Genomic DNA, 23,314 nt, shown 5'->3' on the forward strand with positions numbered 1-23,314 from the left:
TCACGAAATCTTAGAACCTATTCCGGTGTCACCTCATATCGGTCGTCATAACCTTTCCCTTGAGAAGCATTTTGCATAAACCTGAGCTATCGGGGAGGCTGACCAAGTGGGCCATCGAGCTAAGTGAGCATGATATCACATACCAGCCGCGAATAGTGATAAAGTCGCAGGTGCTCGCCAACTTCATCGCCGACTTCAATGCAAAAATCATGCCTGAAGTCGAAAGGGAAGCCATCCAAACTTCCTTCCAAACACAAGACCTCTGGGTCCAATACACCGATGGCTCATCCAATGCATTAGGGTCCGGACTAAGGACTCGTACTCGAGGTCCCTACACGAAAAGTAATTTGCAAGTCCATAAGGTGCCCGGATATGATTTACAATGAGGCCGAGTATGAGGCCGTAATTGCAGGGTTGAGGCTAGCACTTAAGTATGGGGTAAAACATTTGAAACTCCATTGTGATTCCCAGCTCGTAGTCAACCAAGTCATAGGGACTTTCCAAATCAAGAACAAAGGTTACAAAAATTCCAGACTAAAATCTACAAGCTACTACCAGAGTTCGACGAATGCCAGCTCGACCAGATCCCATAGGCATAGAATGCCGAAGTAGACGGCCTCGCCAAATTGGCCGCAACTACCAAAAGCATCACGACCGGGGATAAAAGCATAGTACACCTCCTCAACTCATCACTAGACCAAATCGAGGTAAGAACCATAAACTTAACTTGGGATTGATGCAATCGTATTATCGCCTATTTGTAGGATGGCACACACCAAACGACAAGAAAGAAGCCAAAAAACTAAGAATGCAAGCGGTCAGATACAGTCTCCTTCATAGAGAACTATACAAGAGGACTTACGATGGCCTCTGATGAAATTTTTGGGCTCGAACCAAACCCAGCGTGTCCTCGAAGAAGTCCATGAAGGCCATTGTGGTTCTCACTCTGGCAATCGAGCACTAGTCAGATGCCTCATACGGGCGGGATACTATTGGCCCACCATGAAAAAAACGCCGAAGACTTCGTGAGAAAATGCGAATAGTGCCAAAAGTATGCCCCAATGATTCACCAAGCAAGAGAATGCCTCCACTCAGTCACTTCCCCCTAGCCATTCATCAAATGAGTAATGGACATCGTGCCCCCCCCAGCAAGGCGAGGTAATGTACGATTCCTTTTGGTTTTAACTGACCATTTATCTAAATGGGTGGAAGCAGGAGCATTCACCCAAATAAGGGAACAAGAGGTAATCACCTTATATGGAGAAACATCATCTACCGATTCGGCTTACCCAAGAAGATCAGCTGTAACAACGGACCCAAGTTCACAGGAAAGAAAACTGTCGAATTCTTCGAGAAATGGAATATCAAGAGGATATTCTCAACCCCATATCACCCAGCGGGTAACGGGAAAGCAGAGTCCTCCAATAAGTCCATACTAAACATTATGAAGAAAAAACTCGAGGACACCAAGGGACTATGGCCGGAAATACTACCAGAAGTATTATGGGCCTATCGAACAACCTCAAAGACAAGCACAAGAGAGACGCCCTAGTCTTTGGTCGATGGGACCAAGGAAGTAATATCGGTCAAGGTTGGAGAACCCAGCCAAAGGTACTCCCACGAAAGCGGTATGAGTAACGATGAGAGCAAAATGCAGGAACTCGATGAAATCGACGAACGAAGAGATATGGTATACATAAGAATGGTCGCCTAAAAACAACAAGCAGAATGCTATTACAACAAGAAAGCAAAGGTTTGCTTAAAGTTGGGGACTATGTGTTGAAAGCCAAAACTCAAGCGAGCAACGAACCCCGGGAAGGCAAGCTGGGAACAAACTAGGATGGTTCGTATAAAATCACAGTCAAAGCGAACAAGGGTTCATTTCAACTAGAGAAAATGGAAGGAAAGCAACTACCAAACAATTGGAACATCAACCACCTCAAATACTTCAACTTTTGAGAGAAAACATGTCCCCGGGGTTGTATTTTTTTCCCTCACTTGAGTTTTGTCCCATTTGGGTTTTGTCAAGGAGGTTTTTAACGAGGAGGCGAAGGGAACACTTTGTGTCGAAGTACGCGAAGTAGGGACCATTGTTACTCTTTCATTTCTTGGCTCCTCAATACTTTACAAGTCAAACAATGAAAAGACTAAGTAGACTAGGACTTGGAATGGAACACCAGCCAACATCCAAAATCTGTAACATTCTCCAAGTATGTAGCCAAAGAAACAATGTCAAATGAATAAGAAACTTACATTTATCAAGACATATTTTTCGTATTAAGGTTATGTTCGACCTCACTCAAACAACACCTACCGGCCCTAGGCCGCGACTTAATGAAAGGTTATGATCGACCCACTCGAACAAACACATGCCGGCCCATAGCCGCGATTCAACAAAAGGTTAAGTTCGACTAAGCTCGAACTAATACCTACCGGTCGTTGGCCACAATTTAATGAAATGTTATGTTCGATTAATCTTGAACAAACACCTACAGGCCTTTGGCCATAATTTAATGAAAGGCTATGTTTGACTAAGCTCGAATAACACCTATTGGCCCTCTGCTGCGATTTAACAAAAGTTTATGCTCGACAAGGCTAGAACAAACACCTACCGGCCCTCGGCTGTGATTTAATGAAAGGTTATGTTAGACTAGGATAGAACAAACACTTACTGGCCCTCGGCCATGGTTTAATGAAAGGTTATGTTCGACCTCGTTTGAACAAACACATATCGGCCCTAGGTCACATCTCAACTAAGAAATGCACGCGACCTATATAAACAAGGGGCTGACATGACCCATGAATATTCGCACGAAGGTTGCGGACAACTAAATGACAACAACAATAAGAAGGACAAAAAGCGAAACAAGCAAACAATAGAAGCAAAAAAAATACAAGTGCAGAAAATAAACCGCAGGAATGGAAGAAGATACAAGGAACAACTTTGATATTTCATATTTAAACTGTTTACAAAGATTCATGAAGACGCCGTAAAAATACACAAAAAAATCAAAAAGAAAACTAGTGGTCATCGCCATTACGGCCTTCAATGCCCTCACCAGCTCGGTCTTCAACGACATCACCACTATGACCACCGATACCCTTACCGTCTCGGCCCCCAGTGCCCTCACCATCCTCGCTCGGAGAGCATATGGAATCATACCAGGCCTTGTCCTCGAGGCGATCTATAGCATCCTCATCGCCCTTATCTTCCTCACTAGGACAAGGAGTAGCCGGATCATAACCACATGCAATCCGAGCATCGCGAGCTTTGACACGAGCACCCTTGAAGTCTGCAGCAGAAATGGAGCCCGCTACTGCAACTCGCGAAGCACATCTTGTCGAGCTTCGGCGTGAATCCACTTTTAGTACAAGTCATAGGGAATGTCGGAGAAGTCAAAAGTCGTAGATGAAGAAGTCCGTTCAAGCAGCTTGGCCTTCTCGGCCTCCAGAGCAGAAATCGATCGTATAGATTGAGGTCTCTTTCTCCAACTCCCCAATCCTTTCATCGAGCTACTCTTCCTTAAGGCTTGTCGTTGTTAAATCATTTTCTCACTCAGAACGGAGAGTTTAGATCACCACCTCAAGGGACTCTGCTTTCCTCAAAGTCTCCAACTCAGCGGACTCCGCCTTCTCTAGCCCCTCTGTCCTCTCAACGACCTCACACTAAGAGCCTCCGCCTTGAGTTGACACTTCTCAAGCTGGCCTCGCAGTAAGACTACTTGATCTTGGAGATCAATGCACTAAGCTTCTACCCCCTGCTAAGCTCGAGCTCTTCCTCTTTGCTCCTCAATGTCCCCTCCAGGACGCTGCACTTCCCCACTACCCGCACCAGCTCCACATCTCTTTCCTTCAAATCCTCCTTTAGTTGGCGCACATCACCGCTTTTGCAGAGCCGACATCGAAGCTCCCGGTACTTCTCAAGGCACTTGAAGTACGTATCCTTCAACTTCACATATATATCTTTACGTCTCTGCTCCATACGAGCACTTTTAATCTCAGGACGATTGTATGCAAAATGAATGAAGGAAGTTAGAGCCTACTAAAGAACAAAACGTTTGGGAAATAACAGACAACAAACGTACTTACCCAATGGGTGAGACCAACAATGTTATTTGACACAATGCTATCATCAATAGTCTTGAGGGTCGTACCCTCAATTTCAGAACAAAGAGGTCCAAGGGAGGGGATTATCTCTTCGGTGTTCACAAGAATATTGAACCCCCTTCTAACCTCACTTGGAGTTGAGTAAGCCCCTCATCGATCATCCTCAAATCGTCTACATCCATGTCGGAGTCAGATCCAAAATTCTCCTCAGCAACAACTTTCCTTCTATCATCAGTCTAAGAAGGCATGTCCGCCATGACCTCGGAAGATGAGGCCTCTTCGCACCTCGGAAGAATAGGGTCGTCATTTTCTCACCATGCCCTCAATCGCATCCCCTACAGAACGCATGCTCGTATCCTCCAAATGAAGGGCCTCGGGACTTGTCTCTAGGCTCTCCCCAATATGCACTGTGGCTATTTCCTGAAGGACAAGGCCACAATCTCCCACATCAGCGGATGCCGACCTCTCTCCCCTGGTGTCCACGACCTTCATCTTAAGGGAATCAAAGCATTGTCATCAGGAGAGATGTCGTCCTCCTCAACTAGAGAATAAAGTTAGGGGGCAAAAGTCACAGAAAGAATAGAGACAGGCTCCTGAGCTACAGTATCCAAGGCCAAGATCAGAACGGAAGACGTAGTATCCACAACAGGAGCCGAAGTTGAGGAGGCTACAGCCGCCTTACGAAAAGAAGGCACTAGTACCCGGCTCCTCCAAGAACACCTACCTGAGAAAAAGACAGTATTAAGTCAGCAAAATGAATCCGCATATAATAGGAAACAGAGCGGTTACTATCAAAGAAAGAAAATTACCAATCGAAGGGAGTGCAGGCCCGAATTTCTTGAAAAAGCTTGGCCATTCACGAATCCCTACGATGTCAGGGAGGAGCCACTCGACCCAGTCAGAAATATGAGAATCTAAAGGAGAAGGCGAGGTCTTGGCTACAAAAGAAGAAGGTGAGAAGTCAAAATTCAGGACCATACACGGGGAAGAAACTAAAGTACTTACGAGTATAGTTCCAAGCCTTAGAAAAGTCGTTGACATTGGCCACAACATCCTCAGTTCAGACAAAAAAGAAGTTAAACCATGACTGGCTTTGTCATCCATCTTCACCACCAAGCATTTACCCCCTCGATGGTGAAGGTTCAATATTGTTCCCGTATAAAAGCTAAGGGCGAATAGATGAATTAAGTGTTGCAGTATCTGTTCGACCCCGGTCAGCTCAACAAACTTAGTGAGCATCTTTATTATTTTATAGACGTACAGCGCGAGCTGAGCAGGACAAATGTCGTAGTGACGACAGAGCTCCTCCACCAATGGAAGGATATGGAAAATAATAGCCGACTTAGAAGTGGTACGCGTAGAGGGCGCAATACCTAGGACGGTGGACCTGTACCATATCCCCCTTGGCCAGGATCAACTCGATATGATTAGGAAGGCTGAATTTGTCCTTAAGCTTCACTAATTACTTCACTGTCATCACTGATCGAAAAGCTCTAGGTACGGCCTTTGGTGATTTGGTGAAATCATATCTAGAATCAGGGTTGCGTGGGATTATCTCCTCCACCGACAGGAAGGCTTCGTCCCCAACGATGGCAGGAATACGCTCCCCGTGGGAGGGGAACACCACTGCCAAGGGAGCAACAAGACTCCCCTTACCAGCATCAGAAGACACGTTAGACATTATTTAACGTAGTAGAGGAAAGAAACAAACAAAAAGGAAAGAAGAATGATAGAGGTCAACGAAGCAGAAAAGAAATTCGGAGAAGAAGAAGAGCAAGAGAAGGGTATGGTGCTTCAAAATGTTAGAAGGTTTAAACTTCAAAATCAGGTTCAAATATATCTATTTATAAAGGTCATGATACCAAAACCAAAAAACGGTTCATCATGAATGGCACCGGAACCGAAGTGGCTAGTCTAATCAAAAGTCGCACGCAAAATGGAGCAACCGCATCGGGAATATACGCCATAATGATGCATAACGTCATTCCAACCCATGGACAACATAACTCTAGAAATCAACCGGGAAATTCGAGGCCTTCGAAATGCGCAGCCTACAAAGGTCCACATAGCCTGTTTGTCGCAACAACCATGACCTGTGTAGTCTGTCTGGTTAGCACGACCACCAATAACATGATTCGCTCATCGAATCTGCCCGCAAAGTCGGCCTTAATAAGCGGAGGGACTAACTGTATGGGGCAAAATCTATCTCCAGTCAGAATGGTATTAGTAAAACAATCTTAGGTCGCCACGTATCGAAGTGATCTAATTAACAACGAAGGTCGTGGTCGAAGAGTCAGCAAAGACTGAAGCTGAGGAGTTGCCAAAGATCGAGGCCGAGGTTGGGTACTCTTGACAGAGCTATATCAGCTAGTTTCAAGATAGGACATTAAAGAGAATATTCTAGTTGATATTCTCTGCATTTGTACTATTAGGGTTTTTAGGAATATGTTCCCTATAAATAGAAAGAGACACAAAGATAGGGGACGTGCGATATTCATTTGTAAAATACACTTTGACTTTAAAAGAGAGAATCGAATCTTATTGCAAGCATACAAAAACAATCTTTTCGTTAAGATTCTTATCCACACTTTTCCTCTCGATACGAGAATAACTCACATATTCAAAGGCCTATTCATCATTCATCATTGTCAGAAGGAACATTAATTGATTTCATCCTTTCTAGAGCTGACTCATTCGTTCTACTTACATAAGTATCATTTATTGATGTTCATCACTATTTAATGCTACATTACTCTCTTTGACTTCTTAAAAATTGATTGTGTGTCGCCGTTGCTATTGAAAGTATATCTGCATATTATTTATTGCACTTCCGAGAATTTTATCTTTGGGATATTATTGTTAACTAAGATTAACCCTCATTTGTATAAATTTAATTAGTTGAACCAAAATCTATATTTTTTGGTCAAACGGTTTTTATCTATATTGACCCTTTTTAAAAAAGTTCATTATCTAATTCATTTATTAACAGATAATATGAGCGGATTACTATTTTTCTTTAACTATTTTGCCACCACTAAGCGTGAACAACAAATATTCAACATTGTTCTTTCAACATCTCTCATGGCTAGATTACATATGATTCAACGAGCTACAAATGGATAACAGTGAAAAATATATGGTTTAAACTATTTAATTTTTGGATGATTAGCTTAAATAACGCAATATGGAGATTGGAGAGTAAAATGTATGTATGTATACAGTCGACCTAAACTTACTGGATGTTAATATTATCATTGTTGTTTAAACCATTTAAGTTTTTATCAAGTTTTGCCAATATCTACGGTCCATTACTTAAATGGTCACTCAACTATCCGAAATTATCTAATAAAATCATCTTTTTTTAGTTTGAGAAATCTGGTTGAGTGACCTTCTGAGCAGTTAAGTTACTTTTCTATTACAAACGAAAAAAATGACTTTATTAAATAATTTAGAATAATTGAGTGACCATTTAAGTAATGGATTCCAATATCTAGTACTTTGACATTGAAACATTAGATAAACCAATTCAAGAAATTATTCAGACTCGAAACTTTCCTTACAGTACATGAAATGCATGCAACTATTTGGATCTATTTTGTATTATATAGTATTTAGTTTCGTGAGAGCAGTATATACTATTAAAAAATCAGAATTAGTAGCTAAACAAAAAAATCTGTTGTTAATTTTATTTAACGATGAATTATTGATAGATTATAAAAAATAAAAAAAAATTGTTAGCTATTAGTGGTTTAACGACATATTCGCAATAAAATTGTAGCTAATTTCAGTTTTTTCTTTAAGTGATAAAGAAATGAAATCAGTGTATCATTCTCACGACGACAGGTGGAACAACCACTCAGGTTAAATAAATCAAAAAGCTAAAACATCAAAGTGAAAGTGCATATATCAAATAAAACTCTTTAAAAGATTCCCACCTGTGAAATCTTTTTGGGTCACTAACAAAATGGCATTATTATGATCTAGAACCCATATGGACAGCTAGTTATAAAATATTGTTTTCTGCTATATATAGCAGTACATAGACTATTTTATGAGTGCGATTACAGCTCAAAACAACTGCTCAATCAATGTAGAGATTATCTAGTAGATTGACAATTTCAACAAGCCATAGGAAATTAAAAAAGGATAGTGGATAGAAGTTCTATCATTTTCACTAACTAATTTACTTATGGGAAATCATTCCACTTAAAAAAAATTGAGAGGGAAAAAAGAGGTGGATCAAGAATGTAGGAAAGATTTTGCGCAAGATTTTTTAAATCGACTCGTATATGTATACTGTACTGGTGTTCTGAAATTGTTGAAGTTCTAAGCTAAGGCTTTATTTATTGTCCCAAATTGATATTTACTTTATATTATTTTCAAGAAATATCAGCAAATTATATATATATATATATATATATATATATATATATATATATTCAGAAAGGACTATTTATATATATATTTAGTGAATTTTTTCGACAACATTGTGTCAGATGACACTTTGTTAAAGGGCGCCCTATTGTAGTCACTGCTCTTCAACTACGTGGATCTTACATATGGGTTATAGTTACAAAATTCACAAAGCCATTTTTTCGATATTTTATATTCTTTTTATATAGTGAATTTCTTATTTTCGCCTCTAAATATAGGTAAATTAACTGAATCATATTTTTTTTGATATATGCTTTGTTAGTTTTTTCATGACACCTGATCAGGGGCGGATCTATGTAGACGGTTGGGGGTGGCACGCCACCCGGACGCTCAGGTAAATTTTATGTGTGTTTATATATATATTGATATTCTGCAAAGAAATAGCTATATATTAAAAGGTTGGCACCTTGACTAATACGTTTGCTCTAGGTGCCATGGTTCAAAGCCATCTTTCTCTATATTAGATTAGATACAGGATCGAATCTCGTCAGTTCCTTTCATTCTTTACTTTATTTATGCTTCTGTTCTTAATTTCTTGTGTTTTTTCATCTTTTGATTTCCTCTCTTAGTACAACCATTTTATTATTTATTCAAAACTATATTTGCTTCTTTTTCTTTGCGTAGATCTTCAATATTTTATTTGAATGTGATTTTTTTTAATTTTCTCTTTTTATCCATATAATTTTATTGTTTCCATGATTTCTAAAAATCTTTTATAGATATGGCATTCATAGACATATAAGGGATGCATTTGCTAATTTAAATTTTATTTTAACTTTCATGCATCTAATTACATCATTCAATAGAGCTAGAGAATTAGATCGAATTGGACAAAAATTATTAGTTTGATGGTCATATATTTATTTATGCACCAAAAATCTTATAAATCGAACCGAACATAATTAGTTCAAAATGAATCAAACCAATAAAACATACACCCTAATTCAATCTCCTTCACTAATGATAGGTTTGTACTAAAAAGTAGCACCCGCGACCATCAAATCCTGGATCCACCTCTGCACCTGATTATTTCAGTTGTAACACACTACCATTTCAACTGAAATGATAGTTTTTACACATAAAAATAAATTCTATTTGAAGTAAAATTCATAACCGAAACATAACTTCAACATCTAAATACTTTTTTACTTCTATTTCAACTTAAAATATTTCTTTCAACTTCAACCAAATATTATCCAAATGTCTTACTTTTTATCTTACATTGAAGGCTCTCATTAACCTTCATCCTATAATCTTTGCAGTTACAATACTACGAGCCAACAGGCAACATGGATCTAATACTTCACTGTTCAAGATAGGAATAACATTCCTAATATATTTCTGTATGCTTAGAATAAAAGAGAACATTCCCATATGAACCAATAGTTCAAATACTTCACTGTTCAAGATAGGAAGGTCATTCCTAATATTTCCTATATGCATATAGCATAAAAGAAAACATTCCCATATGAACCAACAGTTTTAATACTTCAATATTCAACAGTCATAAACAAGGCGGAAGTACAAGCCGAGCTACGGTACTTTGGCCGAACCCTGTAACTTTTGCTCAAAATATATTTTATATTTAGAATTTATTAAATATATACAAATATTAAATTTATTAACACTTGAAAATGTTGTTCTAAAATCCAGAATTCATAAGATTGATATCATGTAATCATAAACACCCACATGGAAAAACCTCTCTCTCCTTCCGACATATTAATTTCTAGATTTGGAATTTGGAAAGAGAAGAGATTCTCAAACCTTAAAAGAGAAAAAAAAAAAAAAAAAAAAAAACATTGTGGGGAAAAGGATAAGCAGTATTATATATCTTCCTCCCCTTTAATCGACTTTGATACAGATCTCGGAAAAGTGTAACAGCATAAACACTTAACAAGTAACTCTAGTTTCAACAATGTGCACTTCATTTCAAGCCATTAAAAATTAATATGCACTTTGCCCACGAAGCAAATGTTGATACGTTTCTTAAAGATAATACTAAGATATATCACATTGGATAGGAAATAAGACGTTTCAACCACCATACATCAAGGCTAAAATTCACTAACTACAACAGCAACTGTAACAATATGTCGATATTGCTTACGAAAAATTCTGCCATAACTTTCAACAAAACAAAAAAAAAATTGATAAGTCATTATACTATTAACATTTATATAATTTAGATCATTTCTTCAGGTTTACATTAGTTTTTCAATTTTTGGTTCAAATGATGCATATTTAGGCTATTAACTCCTGAATTTTCGACAAACATTCAATCGAATGAAAGGAACTATCACATTTCAGCTGAAATTAGGCCATCGACAAAAATTAACCGAAATAGCCACTCATTCAACGTTTAGACTAAAAATAAACGGTAAGGGTATATATATACACTACAACAACGACCCAGTATAAATCCCACAAGTGGGGTCTGGGGAGGGTAATATGTACGCAGACCTTACCCTTACCCCGAAGGGTAGAGAGGCTGTTTCCAGGAGACCCTCGGCTCAAAAAAGCAACAGGAGCCGATATATTAGTACCATAAAAATGCATAATAAAATAACAGCAATATAAGAGATATGAAATACAGAATACGAAATACGAAATAGATGGCTGGTATAGTAAAACTAGCAGGTAAAGCCCTGCATCAAAAGACGACCAATGACATTCTTAGTCTAACTCCTAACTAGCTAGTCTCACTCTATTGTGCTGTAGAAATATTCACAACTTTCCCCTAACCTACAACCTTAATGCTCGACCTCTATAATTCCCTGTCAAGGGCCATGTCCTCAGTAATCCTAAGTCGCGTCATGTCCTATCTGATCACCTCTCCCCAATACTTCTTAAGTCGCCCTCTACCTCTCCGCGTGCCCACTACAGCCAGTCGCTCACACCTCCTCACCGGTGCATCAGTGCTCCTCCTCTGAATGTGCCCGAACCATCTGAGTCTTACTTCCCGCATCTTGTCCTCCATGGGGGCCACACCCACCTTCTCTCGAATATCTTCATTCCTAATCTTATCCATCCTTGTATGCCCGCACATCCACCTCAACATCCTCATCTCTGCTACTTTCATCTTCTGGATGTGTGAGTTCTTTACCGGCCAACATTCAGTTCCATATAACATGGCAGGCCTAACCACTGCTCTATAAAACTTACCTTTTAGTAACGGTGGCACTTTCTTGTCACACAAGACTCCCGACGCTAACCTCCACTTCATCCACCCCACCCCTATACGGTGTGTGACATCCTCGTCAATCTCCCCGATCCCCTGAATAACCGATCCAAGGTACTTGAAACTACCCCTCTTGGGAATGACTTGAGAGTCAAGCCTCACTTCAACTCCCGCTTCCGTCGGCTCAACTCCAAATTTGCACTCGAGGTATTCCGTCTTCGTCCTGCTCAACTTGAAACCTTTAGACTCAAGAGCATGTCTCCAAATCTCTAGCCTCTCGTTGACGCCGCCTCGTGTCTCGTCAATTAGAATAATGTCATCAGCAAATAGCATGCACCATGGCACCTCCCCTTGAATATGATGAGTCAGTGCATCCATCACCAGGGCAAATAGGAATGGGCTGAGCGCAGACCCTTGGTGCAACCCCGTAATAACTGGAAAGTGTTCAGAGTCGCCTCCTACTGTCCTAACCCGAGTCTTAGCTCCATCATACATGTCTTTAATCACCCTAATATAGTCAACCGGGACCCCTTTATCCTCTAAGCAGCTCCATAAGACCTCCCTAGGAACCCTATCGTACGCTTTCTCCAGATCAATAAACACCATGTGGAGATCCTTCTTCCTATCCCTGTATTGTTCCACCATCCTCCTAATAAGGTGGATAACTTCTGTGGTAGATCGGCCCGGCATGAACCCGAACTGGTATATATATACACTATTATTATAAAAACACTAATATTTCAGACTAAATATTGAACGACTAAAATATCCTTAAAATATTTATTGACTTTTATACCCTTAAATATTTTTTAAAAAAAATAGTTCCATGTTGGATAAAATAGTAATCTAATAATAATTTGCCTAATATTTAGGAATTTGATACCAACTAATAATAGAATTCTTTTAAATAATCGAATGTAATGTTCTAGTACTATACTAATTCTACCTGAAAAATTACACAGAATAATAGTACAATCTCATATTCAAAACCATAGCAATCCCACGTATGAAACACATATATTGCCTCTATATAAATATTTTCATTATATTCACGACATTGCAACTCATGCAAATCTTTTTAGAGGTAATTTTTGTCTCTTTTAATATTATATTTTATAGATTAGATTTGGCTTTCTAACGCAGCCAAAAGATAGTTACTGACAACTAAAAAGTTGAATCTTTAAATTTGTGAATGTTGGCTGATAATTCATCCACATCTTTAAATCTCTTTACTTTTATTCTTATACTAGGTGGATGAAGCTAGTGCCTTTGGAATTTTGAAATTTCTCAATACAATCCTTGGCAAGGATATTTTGAAACAGGTATATGAATGAAGAAATTAAACATTGAAGGTAATTGACGTTGCGCAATCTGCTGCACTTCTACAAAATGGCCCTACTTTTGTCCTAATATAATAACAAGATTTAAGTGTCAGTCCTGTTATAATAAAAGATAAAACATAGATGAAATGGGATCAAATTCTGTGTTTGTGGAAGAGATATGGTACAAGGCTTTCAGATGTGCTCATAATTCCAGTACGACCAACAGCTCCAAAAATGGGCTGCAATGCAGTAACACCATACCTAGTAGCTGGGTAGGTAATCGACCCAAAAGTTTCTGAATTAATTGCGAAAGGAACTATACCTGCAACACAAAGACACAGTTATTAAAAGAATATACTTCGCCTACTAATAAGTAAAACTAACACAAACAACGGGAACTGTCATTCTAAGTCTTGATGGAGGATTCCATCTACAAGCACAAAGTTCATGGGGGGCTGATATTGCTCATCAGAATTTACCTATTGCACATAATTTTCCTTCTTGTTGGTCATTTTTGTTGTACCAATTTCGGGATTAGGCACACAATACATAAGATCTTTTGAATTTTATTGATTTGGATCACTGAATTACTAACAGTTAGTTCAAGTCTATTCTTTCGACCGTGCAGATACACAAACAGATATAGGCATCTAGCAAAACAAGTAATATCATATTTGCTACAATGGAACATAGGTTTACCTCCATCAAAATACCTGTATTAGTGATAGCTTAATAACTCGATATACCTGCTGAGGTACAGGAAGCTAGCCTTGCCAATGAAACAGCAGAAAATTCTTCCACGTTCCATGGGTTTATTATTTTATCGCGAAACCAGATATCATATCACATGCTAAAGAATCAGCGACTGATTTTGCAACAAGAACTATATCAGCAAATTTCAGCCTGTATCAACCGTATCTAAAAGTTATACAAACACGTGTAATAGGGTTGCCTCTGGATGAGGCCTCTACATTCATTAATTTATCAATACCTCTTATAAACCCAAGCTTCAACATCAAGAACTTGATCCTTGAAAGATTTGGAAGCCAATGATGTCCTTCAGACCATACGGAACCCGATGAAGAGGACCTATAAAGAATAAAATCAAATAAATGTTTCCTTTTGAGCAAATTCTGAGAAAGCTAATTGTATATGAAGTTTTCTAATTAAGATTAAAAAACGGCCGGATTCATTTCTTAGAATAAAGTGAAAAGTGTTGGAATAATGGAGGATGTTAAGAGTAAATAAAATGCTAATAGTAGCAAGGGTATACAAGAAAGAAAGAGGGACAAGGGGGAGAGAGGAAGGATGAATGTTACCCAAATATTTGCCTTTTGAAAACAGTTGATCGGCCTCTTTTGCTTGTTTGTATGCTAATTCTTCAGTAATTTTGATAATGGATTCAAGGACAGGACCATACCAGCAGATTATATGAAGGAAAGCATTCACCATACCTTTTTAATCTGTCCAAAAATATTTCAGTTAACCCGCTTATGTAATTAATTTTTCCTTTAAAAGTTGCCCAAGTTCGACAATTTGATATAACAGCATATCATGTACTCAATTAATAAAATTAAAAATGACATACATTGGTACAACATAGTTAGTTAGTTAATATCTCCTATAAGTTAAAAAGACTGATTTCCTTAGTTTTATCTTTCAGCACAACATAGGCAAAACAACTGTACAGATTTTTACTGTTGCTGGTGTAAAGGAATCACAACATTTCAACAGAGAGAAATTAGAAAATGTAATACCAACAAAGAGGGCTCCGGCGAGACAACAGAGACCACTTCTGTAAATTAATGGGAATGGAGACAACTGATCAGGTGAGTAAAATTATGTACCAGTAACTCTCTTGGTTTTGGCTATTAGGAGTGGAAGTTACAGATTCCAAGTATTTGTAATACCTTTGCTTGCTCATTAATTTCAAACTTTGATCTATATCGCTCAATGGTGCTTTGGCTGTGCATAAGCAGCAACTCAAACATTAAGAAGAGGCAGGTAATGTCATCCCCATTCCAGATCTTGCTAATTGATCATAGTTGCGTACCATTGTAAAATAAATAATTTAGCAGGCAAACGTCTGGCTAAGCACTTGAAGAATGTGGTTAAGATAGTATTAGGGAAGAAGTGACTGAAGCAAAAGAAATTTAAGCTATTTTTGATTAATAGTAACATTATTTTCATAAATAATTTACCTAACTGGATTGATTCGTGCTGAGAACTTGTGGAATGAAAGTATACTCTGTAAATGACATGCATTTTGTCAGTACTAAAATGTTGAAAAACATTATAGTTAACATATGTAACCAGTACCTCTAGCATGCAAGAATAATCTTACGAAAGATGATAAAAGATAAGGAAGCAGGATGAGTGGCGTTGAAATGCAGAAATAATTCTTAAAATAATGTCTTTTAGACTTCGTAAGCTTAAAATGCAGAGCTCCATAATGTGGATGCTGCAACATGTGGTCCTCGAAAGTACAAGAGGGGTCAATTGTAACTCTTTTAAAAATAATTGCTTATTAGCTGACTTATTACTTGAGTAGTCGACTAGATATGATAAATTGACAGATATAATATCAGGAAGTAAATTGCAAAAAGTAATTGCAGGAATTAAAGAAACCAAAAATTTTATATTGGTTCGGATTCAATGTGAATTCTAGTTCAGTCCCCTTGGGTTGCAAGGGAGTTCTTTTTAGTAAATGAGTTTCTTCCGAATACAGTTGTATTGAATTTCACTCAATTTCTCTAGCACTCGTTTTTGATACAATGTCTCACCAGTGTTATGCTCTCTTTCTTTCTCTGACTTGTTACACAGCAGATCCTAGTGAACTACAATGCATGTTTGCAGTAGAATAAAGAGAGTGATTTTGGTTTGATCAAAGTATAAACACTAGGGTTTACAACGAGGTATAAATACTTTGATGGATGGTAGAGGCTTGACAACCCAAGAGATTTGATCTCTGGAAAGAATTGATTCTTTCCAAGAATAAGGAATGAGTCGTTGCTTCTCTTAATTGCTTTCCTTCAACAGAGATATGAATGAAGATTGCTCCTTGATTGTTGGTTCTTCCAAATGCGGTCGCATACCAAATCTCCTCGTATCCTTCAATCTTCCGTGATTCTGCCCTTGATTTGTGCCTTTACTCAAGACTTATTTGATTCTTTCCAACTCAGCTAATCGTTGTTATTGCTGATTGATTTGTTGATTAGATTCAGCCCAGATTTGCGAGACCTTTCCAGATTTGTCGATTGTATGCTAATTGATTTCTTTCCTTATACATCATGAACCGCTCCAGCAGTCTTCTTTACTTCTTGTAATTGATTTCTTGCACATGTATATTATTTGCATCATTAAAACAAGATCTAACAATCTCCCCCTTTTTGATGATGGCAAAATAATATAATAATGTATAGAAGTAAACACCAGTCGACCTCCCTGTGTTTTACTACTCAACTTGACTTGTCCATGATACTCCCCCTTAATGTATGCAGTCGACTTGTTCCATGATACTCCCCTCAATGTATGCAGTAGAATTGTACTTGTACAATATACCAATATGTGCTACCTATACACATAGATATTCTCCCCCTTTTGTCATCAGCAAAGAGGAAATAAGAGAATAAATAGCAGTAAAGCAGAAGAGATTATCCAGCGGCTGGTAAAACAGCCCACAGTAGCAGCAAAAACATAATTATCCAGGGGCTTAAACCACAAACCACCAAAACAAATTGTCAAAAAAAAACACATAGTCTTAAAAACATCCACACTAGCGGCGCAGGAAATAGGTAAGGGTGTTGCAGATGACCTCCTTTAACTGTTCGAAGCTTGTATTTGCAGAGACGCTCATACCATCCAGTCTGTCGTGAACCTCCTTGAAAGCTTTGACAGCATTCTCCCTCACTCTGAGAACAACAACTCTGATTTTTGACACGTCAGACCCTGTTTCCTTGGAAATAGCATGAATGTTACTCAGAGTAGGCTGAGTGGCGGAAAGAAGGTTCTTGATGTCAGAGAGTTGGGAGTTAATAGTGCAAAGCTTCTCACTAAGCTCAGAACTGACAAGAGTAGGAGGAGGAACAGCGGGTGAAGGTTTGGATTCTATAGGGGCCTGTTTTGCTTCACTCTCACTTTTCTTAACCCAGGAGCCCTTGATACTCACATGGCCCATACTAGCAAAAGCTCTAGAATTATAGGACTTGGAGACAGTGATGAATGGATAGTTGGATAGAAAAATTTGATGGGCTTCCAAAATATGAGTGATTGTCATGCCATATGGTAAACTAGTGGGATCTTCAGCACTTTCTATCATGAAATTGATAACCCAGGAGGAAAGCTTGATTTTGAGGTTGGTGATAAGGCAGTAGACAAAGAATGTATCTCTTTGAGAGAAGGTTGAAAAGGAACCAGTGCGGGGAAGCAAGTGGTTGCCACAATATGGGCCAGAACCCGAGTTTCAAAACTAACATCACTGGGGCCCAATTGGTTTGGAAGGATTTTAGAGGGACACTCAACAATGCACTGTTTGGCTTGGTCAAAAGAGATTTCAAAGTCATCAGGCCACACATTTTTAAACAGAGTAGGGAAACCAAAGCAACGACATTGAAAAAGTGAGTCAAACTGGGCACAATCAAGAACAATGCGCTTACCTAGCACTAGAGATTCCAACCTATCTAGTTTACTAGAGCAAAGATTTGCATAAAATATTTTGACCAGGGGTTCATATACCTTAGGCGGAGGAATAGAGAGGAATTTTTCCCACCCTTGATAAACAAAAAGTTCTTTAACCTTACAGTTAAGGGCTTCCATATCATCAAGATCCACGACCCTTTCATGGGCGATGGGCTTGTCATTAAGAGTAATGAAAAGATCCCTATTTGGGGTATCCCAGAAATTTAGGTCAGACTCGAGTGAGGCAGAGAAATCAACCTTTGATTTCTTTGGGGTAGATGAAATAGGGGGATCTTCCATGGGTTGCTTGCCTCAAGCTTTTTCTGGTGAAGGCAGAGGGATTTTTGGAGTGTTTCGCCATTATAGAGAAGGGGCTTTGCTAAAGGTATTGGAGAGGAGATGGAGATGAGAGTGACTGAATGGGTTTTCTAACTTAAGAAGAGGGTTTTGACGGTTGAGTACATGAAAGGAAAAGTTGTCAGTTGAGAAGACGTGATGATTGACTTTCCATCTTCGAACTGCGAACTGATGTGAAAGAAGCGAAAAGAGAGGGAAAAATCGGAGGCGTAATTAAGGCGTGGGAAAAGGACAATTATAGCACTTTAAAAGTAACTGAGCACATAGGTCCTAAGAGTTATTAGAAATGCAAATAATACCAAGTAATTTTCTCAAAGTAAAAAATCTTTCTTCTAACAAAGGCTTAGTAAAAATATCAGCTAACTGAGCAGAAGTTCCAACAAAGGATATTTTTGTGTCTCCCTTAAGAACATGATCTCTAATAAAATGATGGTTAATATCTATATGCTTTGCTCTAGAATGATGCACAAGATTTTTTGAAAGACAAATAGCACTAGAATTATCACAAAAGATTTGTATAGGTTTAAACGAAAGCTCATAGTCACCCAATTGATAAGACATCCATAGTAGTTGTGCACAACATTGTCCAATAGTAGTGTATTCAGCTTCAGTAGTGGACAAAGCGACTGATGCTTTCTTTTTACTGTTCTAGGATATTAAAGCCTTTCCTAGTAATTGACATGTGCCGCTTGTGCTTTTTCTATCTTCTTTATCACCTACAAGATCAGCATCTGAAAAACCTTCTAGTTTAAAAGAGTTAGAGCGAGGATACCACAATCCATAAGATACAGTTCCAATGAGATATCGAATAATTCTATTTACAATAGTCAAATGTGACTCCTTGAGAGCTGACTGAAACCTGGCACATTTACATACGCTGAACATAATATCTGGTCGACTTGCTGTCAGATATAGCAGTGATCCAATCATTCCCCTATATTTGGTTTCATCAACAGGGGTGCCCTGTTCATCTTTGTCTAGATTTATAGTGGGGCTTATTGGATTTCCAATTGATTTTGCATTGTTCATACCAAATTTTTGAATCAGCTCTTTTGTATATTTGGTCTGACATATAAAAGTTCCTTCTTCGGATTGTTAAATTTGTAGCCCAAGGAAGAACGTGAGCTCACCCATCATGCTCATTTCAAATTCGCTTTGCATAAGATTTGAAAATTCTTTGCACATAAGAGGGTTAGCACTACCAAATATAATATCATCAACATAAATTTGAATAATGAGGTTACCTTCTGATGATCGTTTGATAAATAAAGTAGTGTCTATTTTACCTCTTGTAAAGCCATGATCAATAAGAAAGGTACTCAACTTATCATACCAGGCACGTGGAGCTTGTTTCAACCCATACAGTGCTTTAGTAAGCTTGTATACATGGTATGGAAATTTTGAGTCCTCAAAGCCTGGAGGTTGTTTCACAAAAACTTCTTCCTCGATAAATCCATTTAAAAAGGCGCTTTTAACATCCATTTGAAACAGCCTAAAACCTTTAAAAGAAGCATATGCCAGAAGAATCCGTATGGACTCCAAACGAGCTACTGGGGCGAAAGTCTCATCATAGTCGACTCCTTCTTGCTGTGAATAGCCTGAACAACTAGTCTAGCTTTATTTCTTATGACCTTTCCATCCTCGTTCAATTGTTTCTAAATACTCACTTTGTTCCGATTACAGACACATTATCAAGTTTGGGTATTAGTTTCCACACTTGATTCTTGCTGAACTGATCTAATTCCTCTTGCATGGCTTGCACCCAGCTTGAATCTTTTAGTGCTTCCTCTATCTTTTTTGGCTCAATTTGAGAAATCAATGCAATATTTGCTTTCTTCTTGAGAGCAGCCTGATTTTCATTCCTTCGTTTGGATCTCCTATAATAAATTTCTGAGGATATTGGGTTCGCTTCTCTATTCATTTGGTCGAATTGCATTTGTAGTCGACTCGATTTGTGGATCTGAAATATTTCTGCTATTTTCACCGGTTGACTCGATCACCCTAGATGTATTAGTCGACTCTTATGATTTTCCTTTATCCTGAGCTTCTTGAGTTTGATCTTCATCACCTGCAGTAGTTCCTTTCTCGACCAAGGGATTATTTTCATCGAATATAACATGTACAGATTCTTCTACACATAAAGTACGTTTATTATAGACTCTAAAAGATCTGCTATTTAATGAATAACCAAGAAAAATACCTTCGTCAATTCTTGGATCAAACTTTCCAAGATTATCCTTACCGTTATTGTGAATGAAACATGTGCTTCCAAAGTGATGGAAGTAACTGATATTCGGATGTTTACCTTTCCAGAGTTCATATGGTGTCTTCTTCAGAATTGGCCTTATGAGGCAACGGTTGAGGATGTGACAAGCAGTACTTACACCTTCTGCCCAGAAGTGGTTTGGCAATGAATGTTCTAGTAGCATGGTTCTTGCCATATCTTGGAGAGTTTTGTTCTTTCTTTCCACAACCCCATTTTGTTGTGGTGAGCGTGGTTCAGAGAAATTATGAGTGTATCCTTGATCGTTACAGAAGTCTTCAAAAGCTTTGCTTTCAAATTCTCCTCCATGGTCACTCTGAATTTTTGAGATCAGATGTCCCCTTTCTCTTTCAACCCTTTTGCAGAAAACTTCAAAATTTCTTAAAGCTCTATCCTTATGAGACAAGAAGATTACCCAAGTGAAACGTGAAAAATCATCAACAATAACAAATGCATACCTCTTTCCTCCTATACTAGCAGTTCTAGTAGGAAATAAGTCCATATGAAGTAATTGCAAAGGTTTTGAAGTAGATACTATATCTTTATTAATTTCTGGTATGTTTACCCATTTGACATGCATCACAAATATGAGTTCTAGAAAAATTCAATTTAGGCAAACCAACAACTAAATCATGTTTGGACAGTTTTTCAATCAAATGCATACTAGCATGACTTAGTCTCCTATGCCATAACCATGGATCATCAGACATAGAAGATAAGCAAATATGGCCATCTATCTTTTCAAAACCATCAAGTATATAAACATTTCCATACCTTTTTCCAGGAAGAATTATCTTACCTGATTCGTCTTCAATAGCACAACCTGTTTGCTTAAACTTTACCTCATATCCAGAGTCGCAGAGTTGACTTATGCTCAAGAGATTGTAGTTTAGTCCATCGACGAGATAAACTTCAGTAATGTCACAATTGTTATTGAAGGGAATTGTTCCAGTACCGACTATTTTGCCCCTTGAATCGTCTCCAAATTTAACACTTCCTCCATCGATTTTTGTAACTTTTTTGAACAGGTTTTTGTCTCCTGTCATATGACTGGAACACGCACTATGTAGATACCATTTTCCTTTGCGGCTTACTATGTGGTGTTCCTGCAAGACAAGATGATTACTTTCTTTTAGGTACCCAAGTTTGCCTGGGTCCTGGAGGGTTAGTAGTACTAGGTTTAGAATTTTTTGGTTTCCAAACCCATCCTGATACATTTGATTTACGAAAATAACAAAAGGAATATTTATGCCCATTTTTATTACAGTAATGACATGTAGCTTCAGACCTGCTTATAGGTCTTTCATAAGTGTTTGAACTAGCTGACTTAGTTCTAGCTGATTCTTTCCTAGTTGACTTGTAAGTCACCCGGTCTGACCGACTGGTTGACTTAGTTTTGGTTGGTTCCTTTCCAGTTGACTTGTAAGTCGTCTGGTTTGACCTAACAGAACTATGACTGGTGGATTTGCGCAAGCTGTTGAGCTGCATTTGCAAACCCTCAAACTCTTCCTAAAGTACTTCCTTTTTAATTTCACATACTTCATGTTTGAGTTTTCAGTCTTTAACCTCCCTAGTATGTCTTTTAAGCTCATTCATCATTTTTTGAGACTCTTTCAAGGTTGAATCAAGAATATCCTGTAATTCATTACATCTTTCACAGTCATAAGATCGTACCTCACTAGTTTCACCTCGTGCCATGAAACAATTCTCATTCTCATCATCTGAATCGTCTTCATTTGTCCAGCATCCTGAAGTTTTGTTTATTTCATTTTCCAGAATTGTCATGAAGCAAAGATTTGCTATTTCTTCATGTCCAGAGTCATCCTCATCGCTCCAGCTTCCGAAGGATTTGTTCTTGTTGAAGCCTCTAGAGATCTTCCTTTTCAATTCTGGGCATTCAGCTTGAATATGCCCAAATTTTTCACATTCGTAGCATTTTCCATCGTTCTTGTCCTGTTCGTTGTATTGTCTGGATCGTCTTGGTGGGTATCTTCCTTTCTTTGTGTTTCTGTATTTTCTCATCAGTCCATCCATATTTCTAGACATCATAGCAATCTCTTCTTGTAGAGCTTCAAGATCATCAATTTCATTTTCAGCCATTTTAGTAGAGGTTTTGAACGCAACTATTTTCTTTTTCTCTTCTTGATTTGTCTTTTTCAGATGCGTTCTTTCAAAAGCAATGAGTTCTCCTTGTAGTTCATCATAGGATAATTTGTTTAGGTTTTGAGATTCCAGTGTGACTACTTTGGTCTGCCAAGTGATTGGCAGACTTCTGAGAATTTTTCTTACTTGATCACCACTGGTGTAGGGTTTGCCAAATGCCTTTAAGTCGCTAATTATTTTGCTAAACCTGGCAAACATCTCTTCAATGAATTCTCCTTTTTTCATTGAGAATAGTTCATAATCATGAACTAGCATGTTGATGTGTGTTTCCTTTACTTTGTTGGTTTCCTCATAGGTGACCTCATGTTTGTCCCACATCTCTTTGGCTGTGTCACAACTCGATATTTTCTCGTATTCTTCACCACTTATAGCATTATGAAGCAGGTTTCTTGCCTTGTTATTCACTTGTACCACTTCCAGTTGCTCTTTTGAGTATGAATCTATATCATCAGGATCAGCAAGTGGTGGAGTGCTAGCCGGTAGGGGATAGTTTCCCTTTTTGATGACTCTCCAGACTTTGACATCGTAAGCTTTAGCAAAGATTTCCATTCGTACTTTCCAGTGAGAGAAATGTTGTCCATTGAAGTATGGTGGTCTAACTTGTGAAGTTCTTTCCTGAAAAAGAGCTCCTATGATAACCTGATTTGCCATGATCTTTTCTCACAAGCTGTTAAGTAAAAGTAAAATGTGAACCTGGCTCTGATACCAATTGAAAGTACAAGAGGGGGTGAATGATAACTCTTTTAAAAATAATTGCTTATTAGTTGACTTATTACTTGAGTAGTCGACTAGATATGATAAATTGACAGA

At 38.2% G+C, this 23,314-nt stretch overlaps 1 protein-coding gene and 1 long non-coding RNA gene across 2 annotated transcripts; both read right to left on the minus strand.

Moving 5' to 3' along the window:
- Positions 1-13,428: 13,428 nt before the first annotated feature.
- On the minus strand, positions 13,429-14,755 carry LOC104249464 (uncharacterized). Its single transcript, XR_011404582.1, has 3 exons — positions 14,364-14,755; positions 14,036-14,133; positions 13,429-13,947 (listed from the first exon to the last, which is right to left on the minus strand). It is a non-coding gene; the product is annotated as an uncharacterized lncRNA (long non-coding RNA).
- Positions 14,756-21,895: 7,140 nt separating this feature from the next.
- LOC138883749 (uncharacterized) lies at positions 21,896-23,155 on the minus strand. The gene has a single exon (XM_070164459.1). The coding sequence runs from the start codon at positions 23,153-23,155 to the stop codon at positions 21,896-21,898; it is 1,260 nt and encodes a 419-aa protein (XP_070020560.1).
- Positions 23,156-23,314: the final 159 nt, after the last annotated feature.

The sequence above is a fragment of the Nicotiana sylvestris genome, chromosome 12 (genome assembly GCF_000393655.2).
Source record: "Nicotiana sylvestris chromosome 12, ASM39365v2, whole genome shotgun sequence".
Taxonomy (NCBI): Eukaryota; Viridiplantae; Streptophyta; class Magnoliopsida; order Solanales; family Solanaceae; genus Nicotiana; species Nicotiana sylvestris.

Coding starts and splice junctions, on each gene's coding strand:
- LOC138883749 (XM_070164459.1), bottom strand. CDS start 23,155: ATGGCAAATCAGGTTATCATAGGAGCTCTTTTTCAGGAAAGAACTTCA.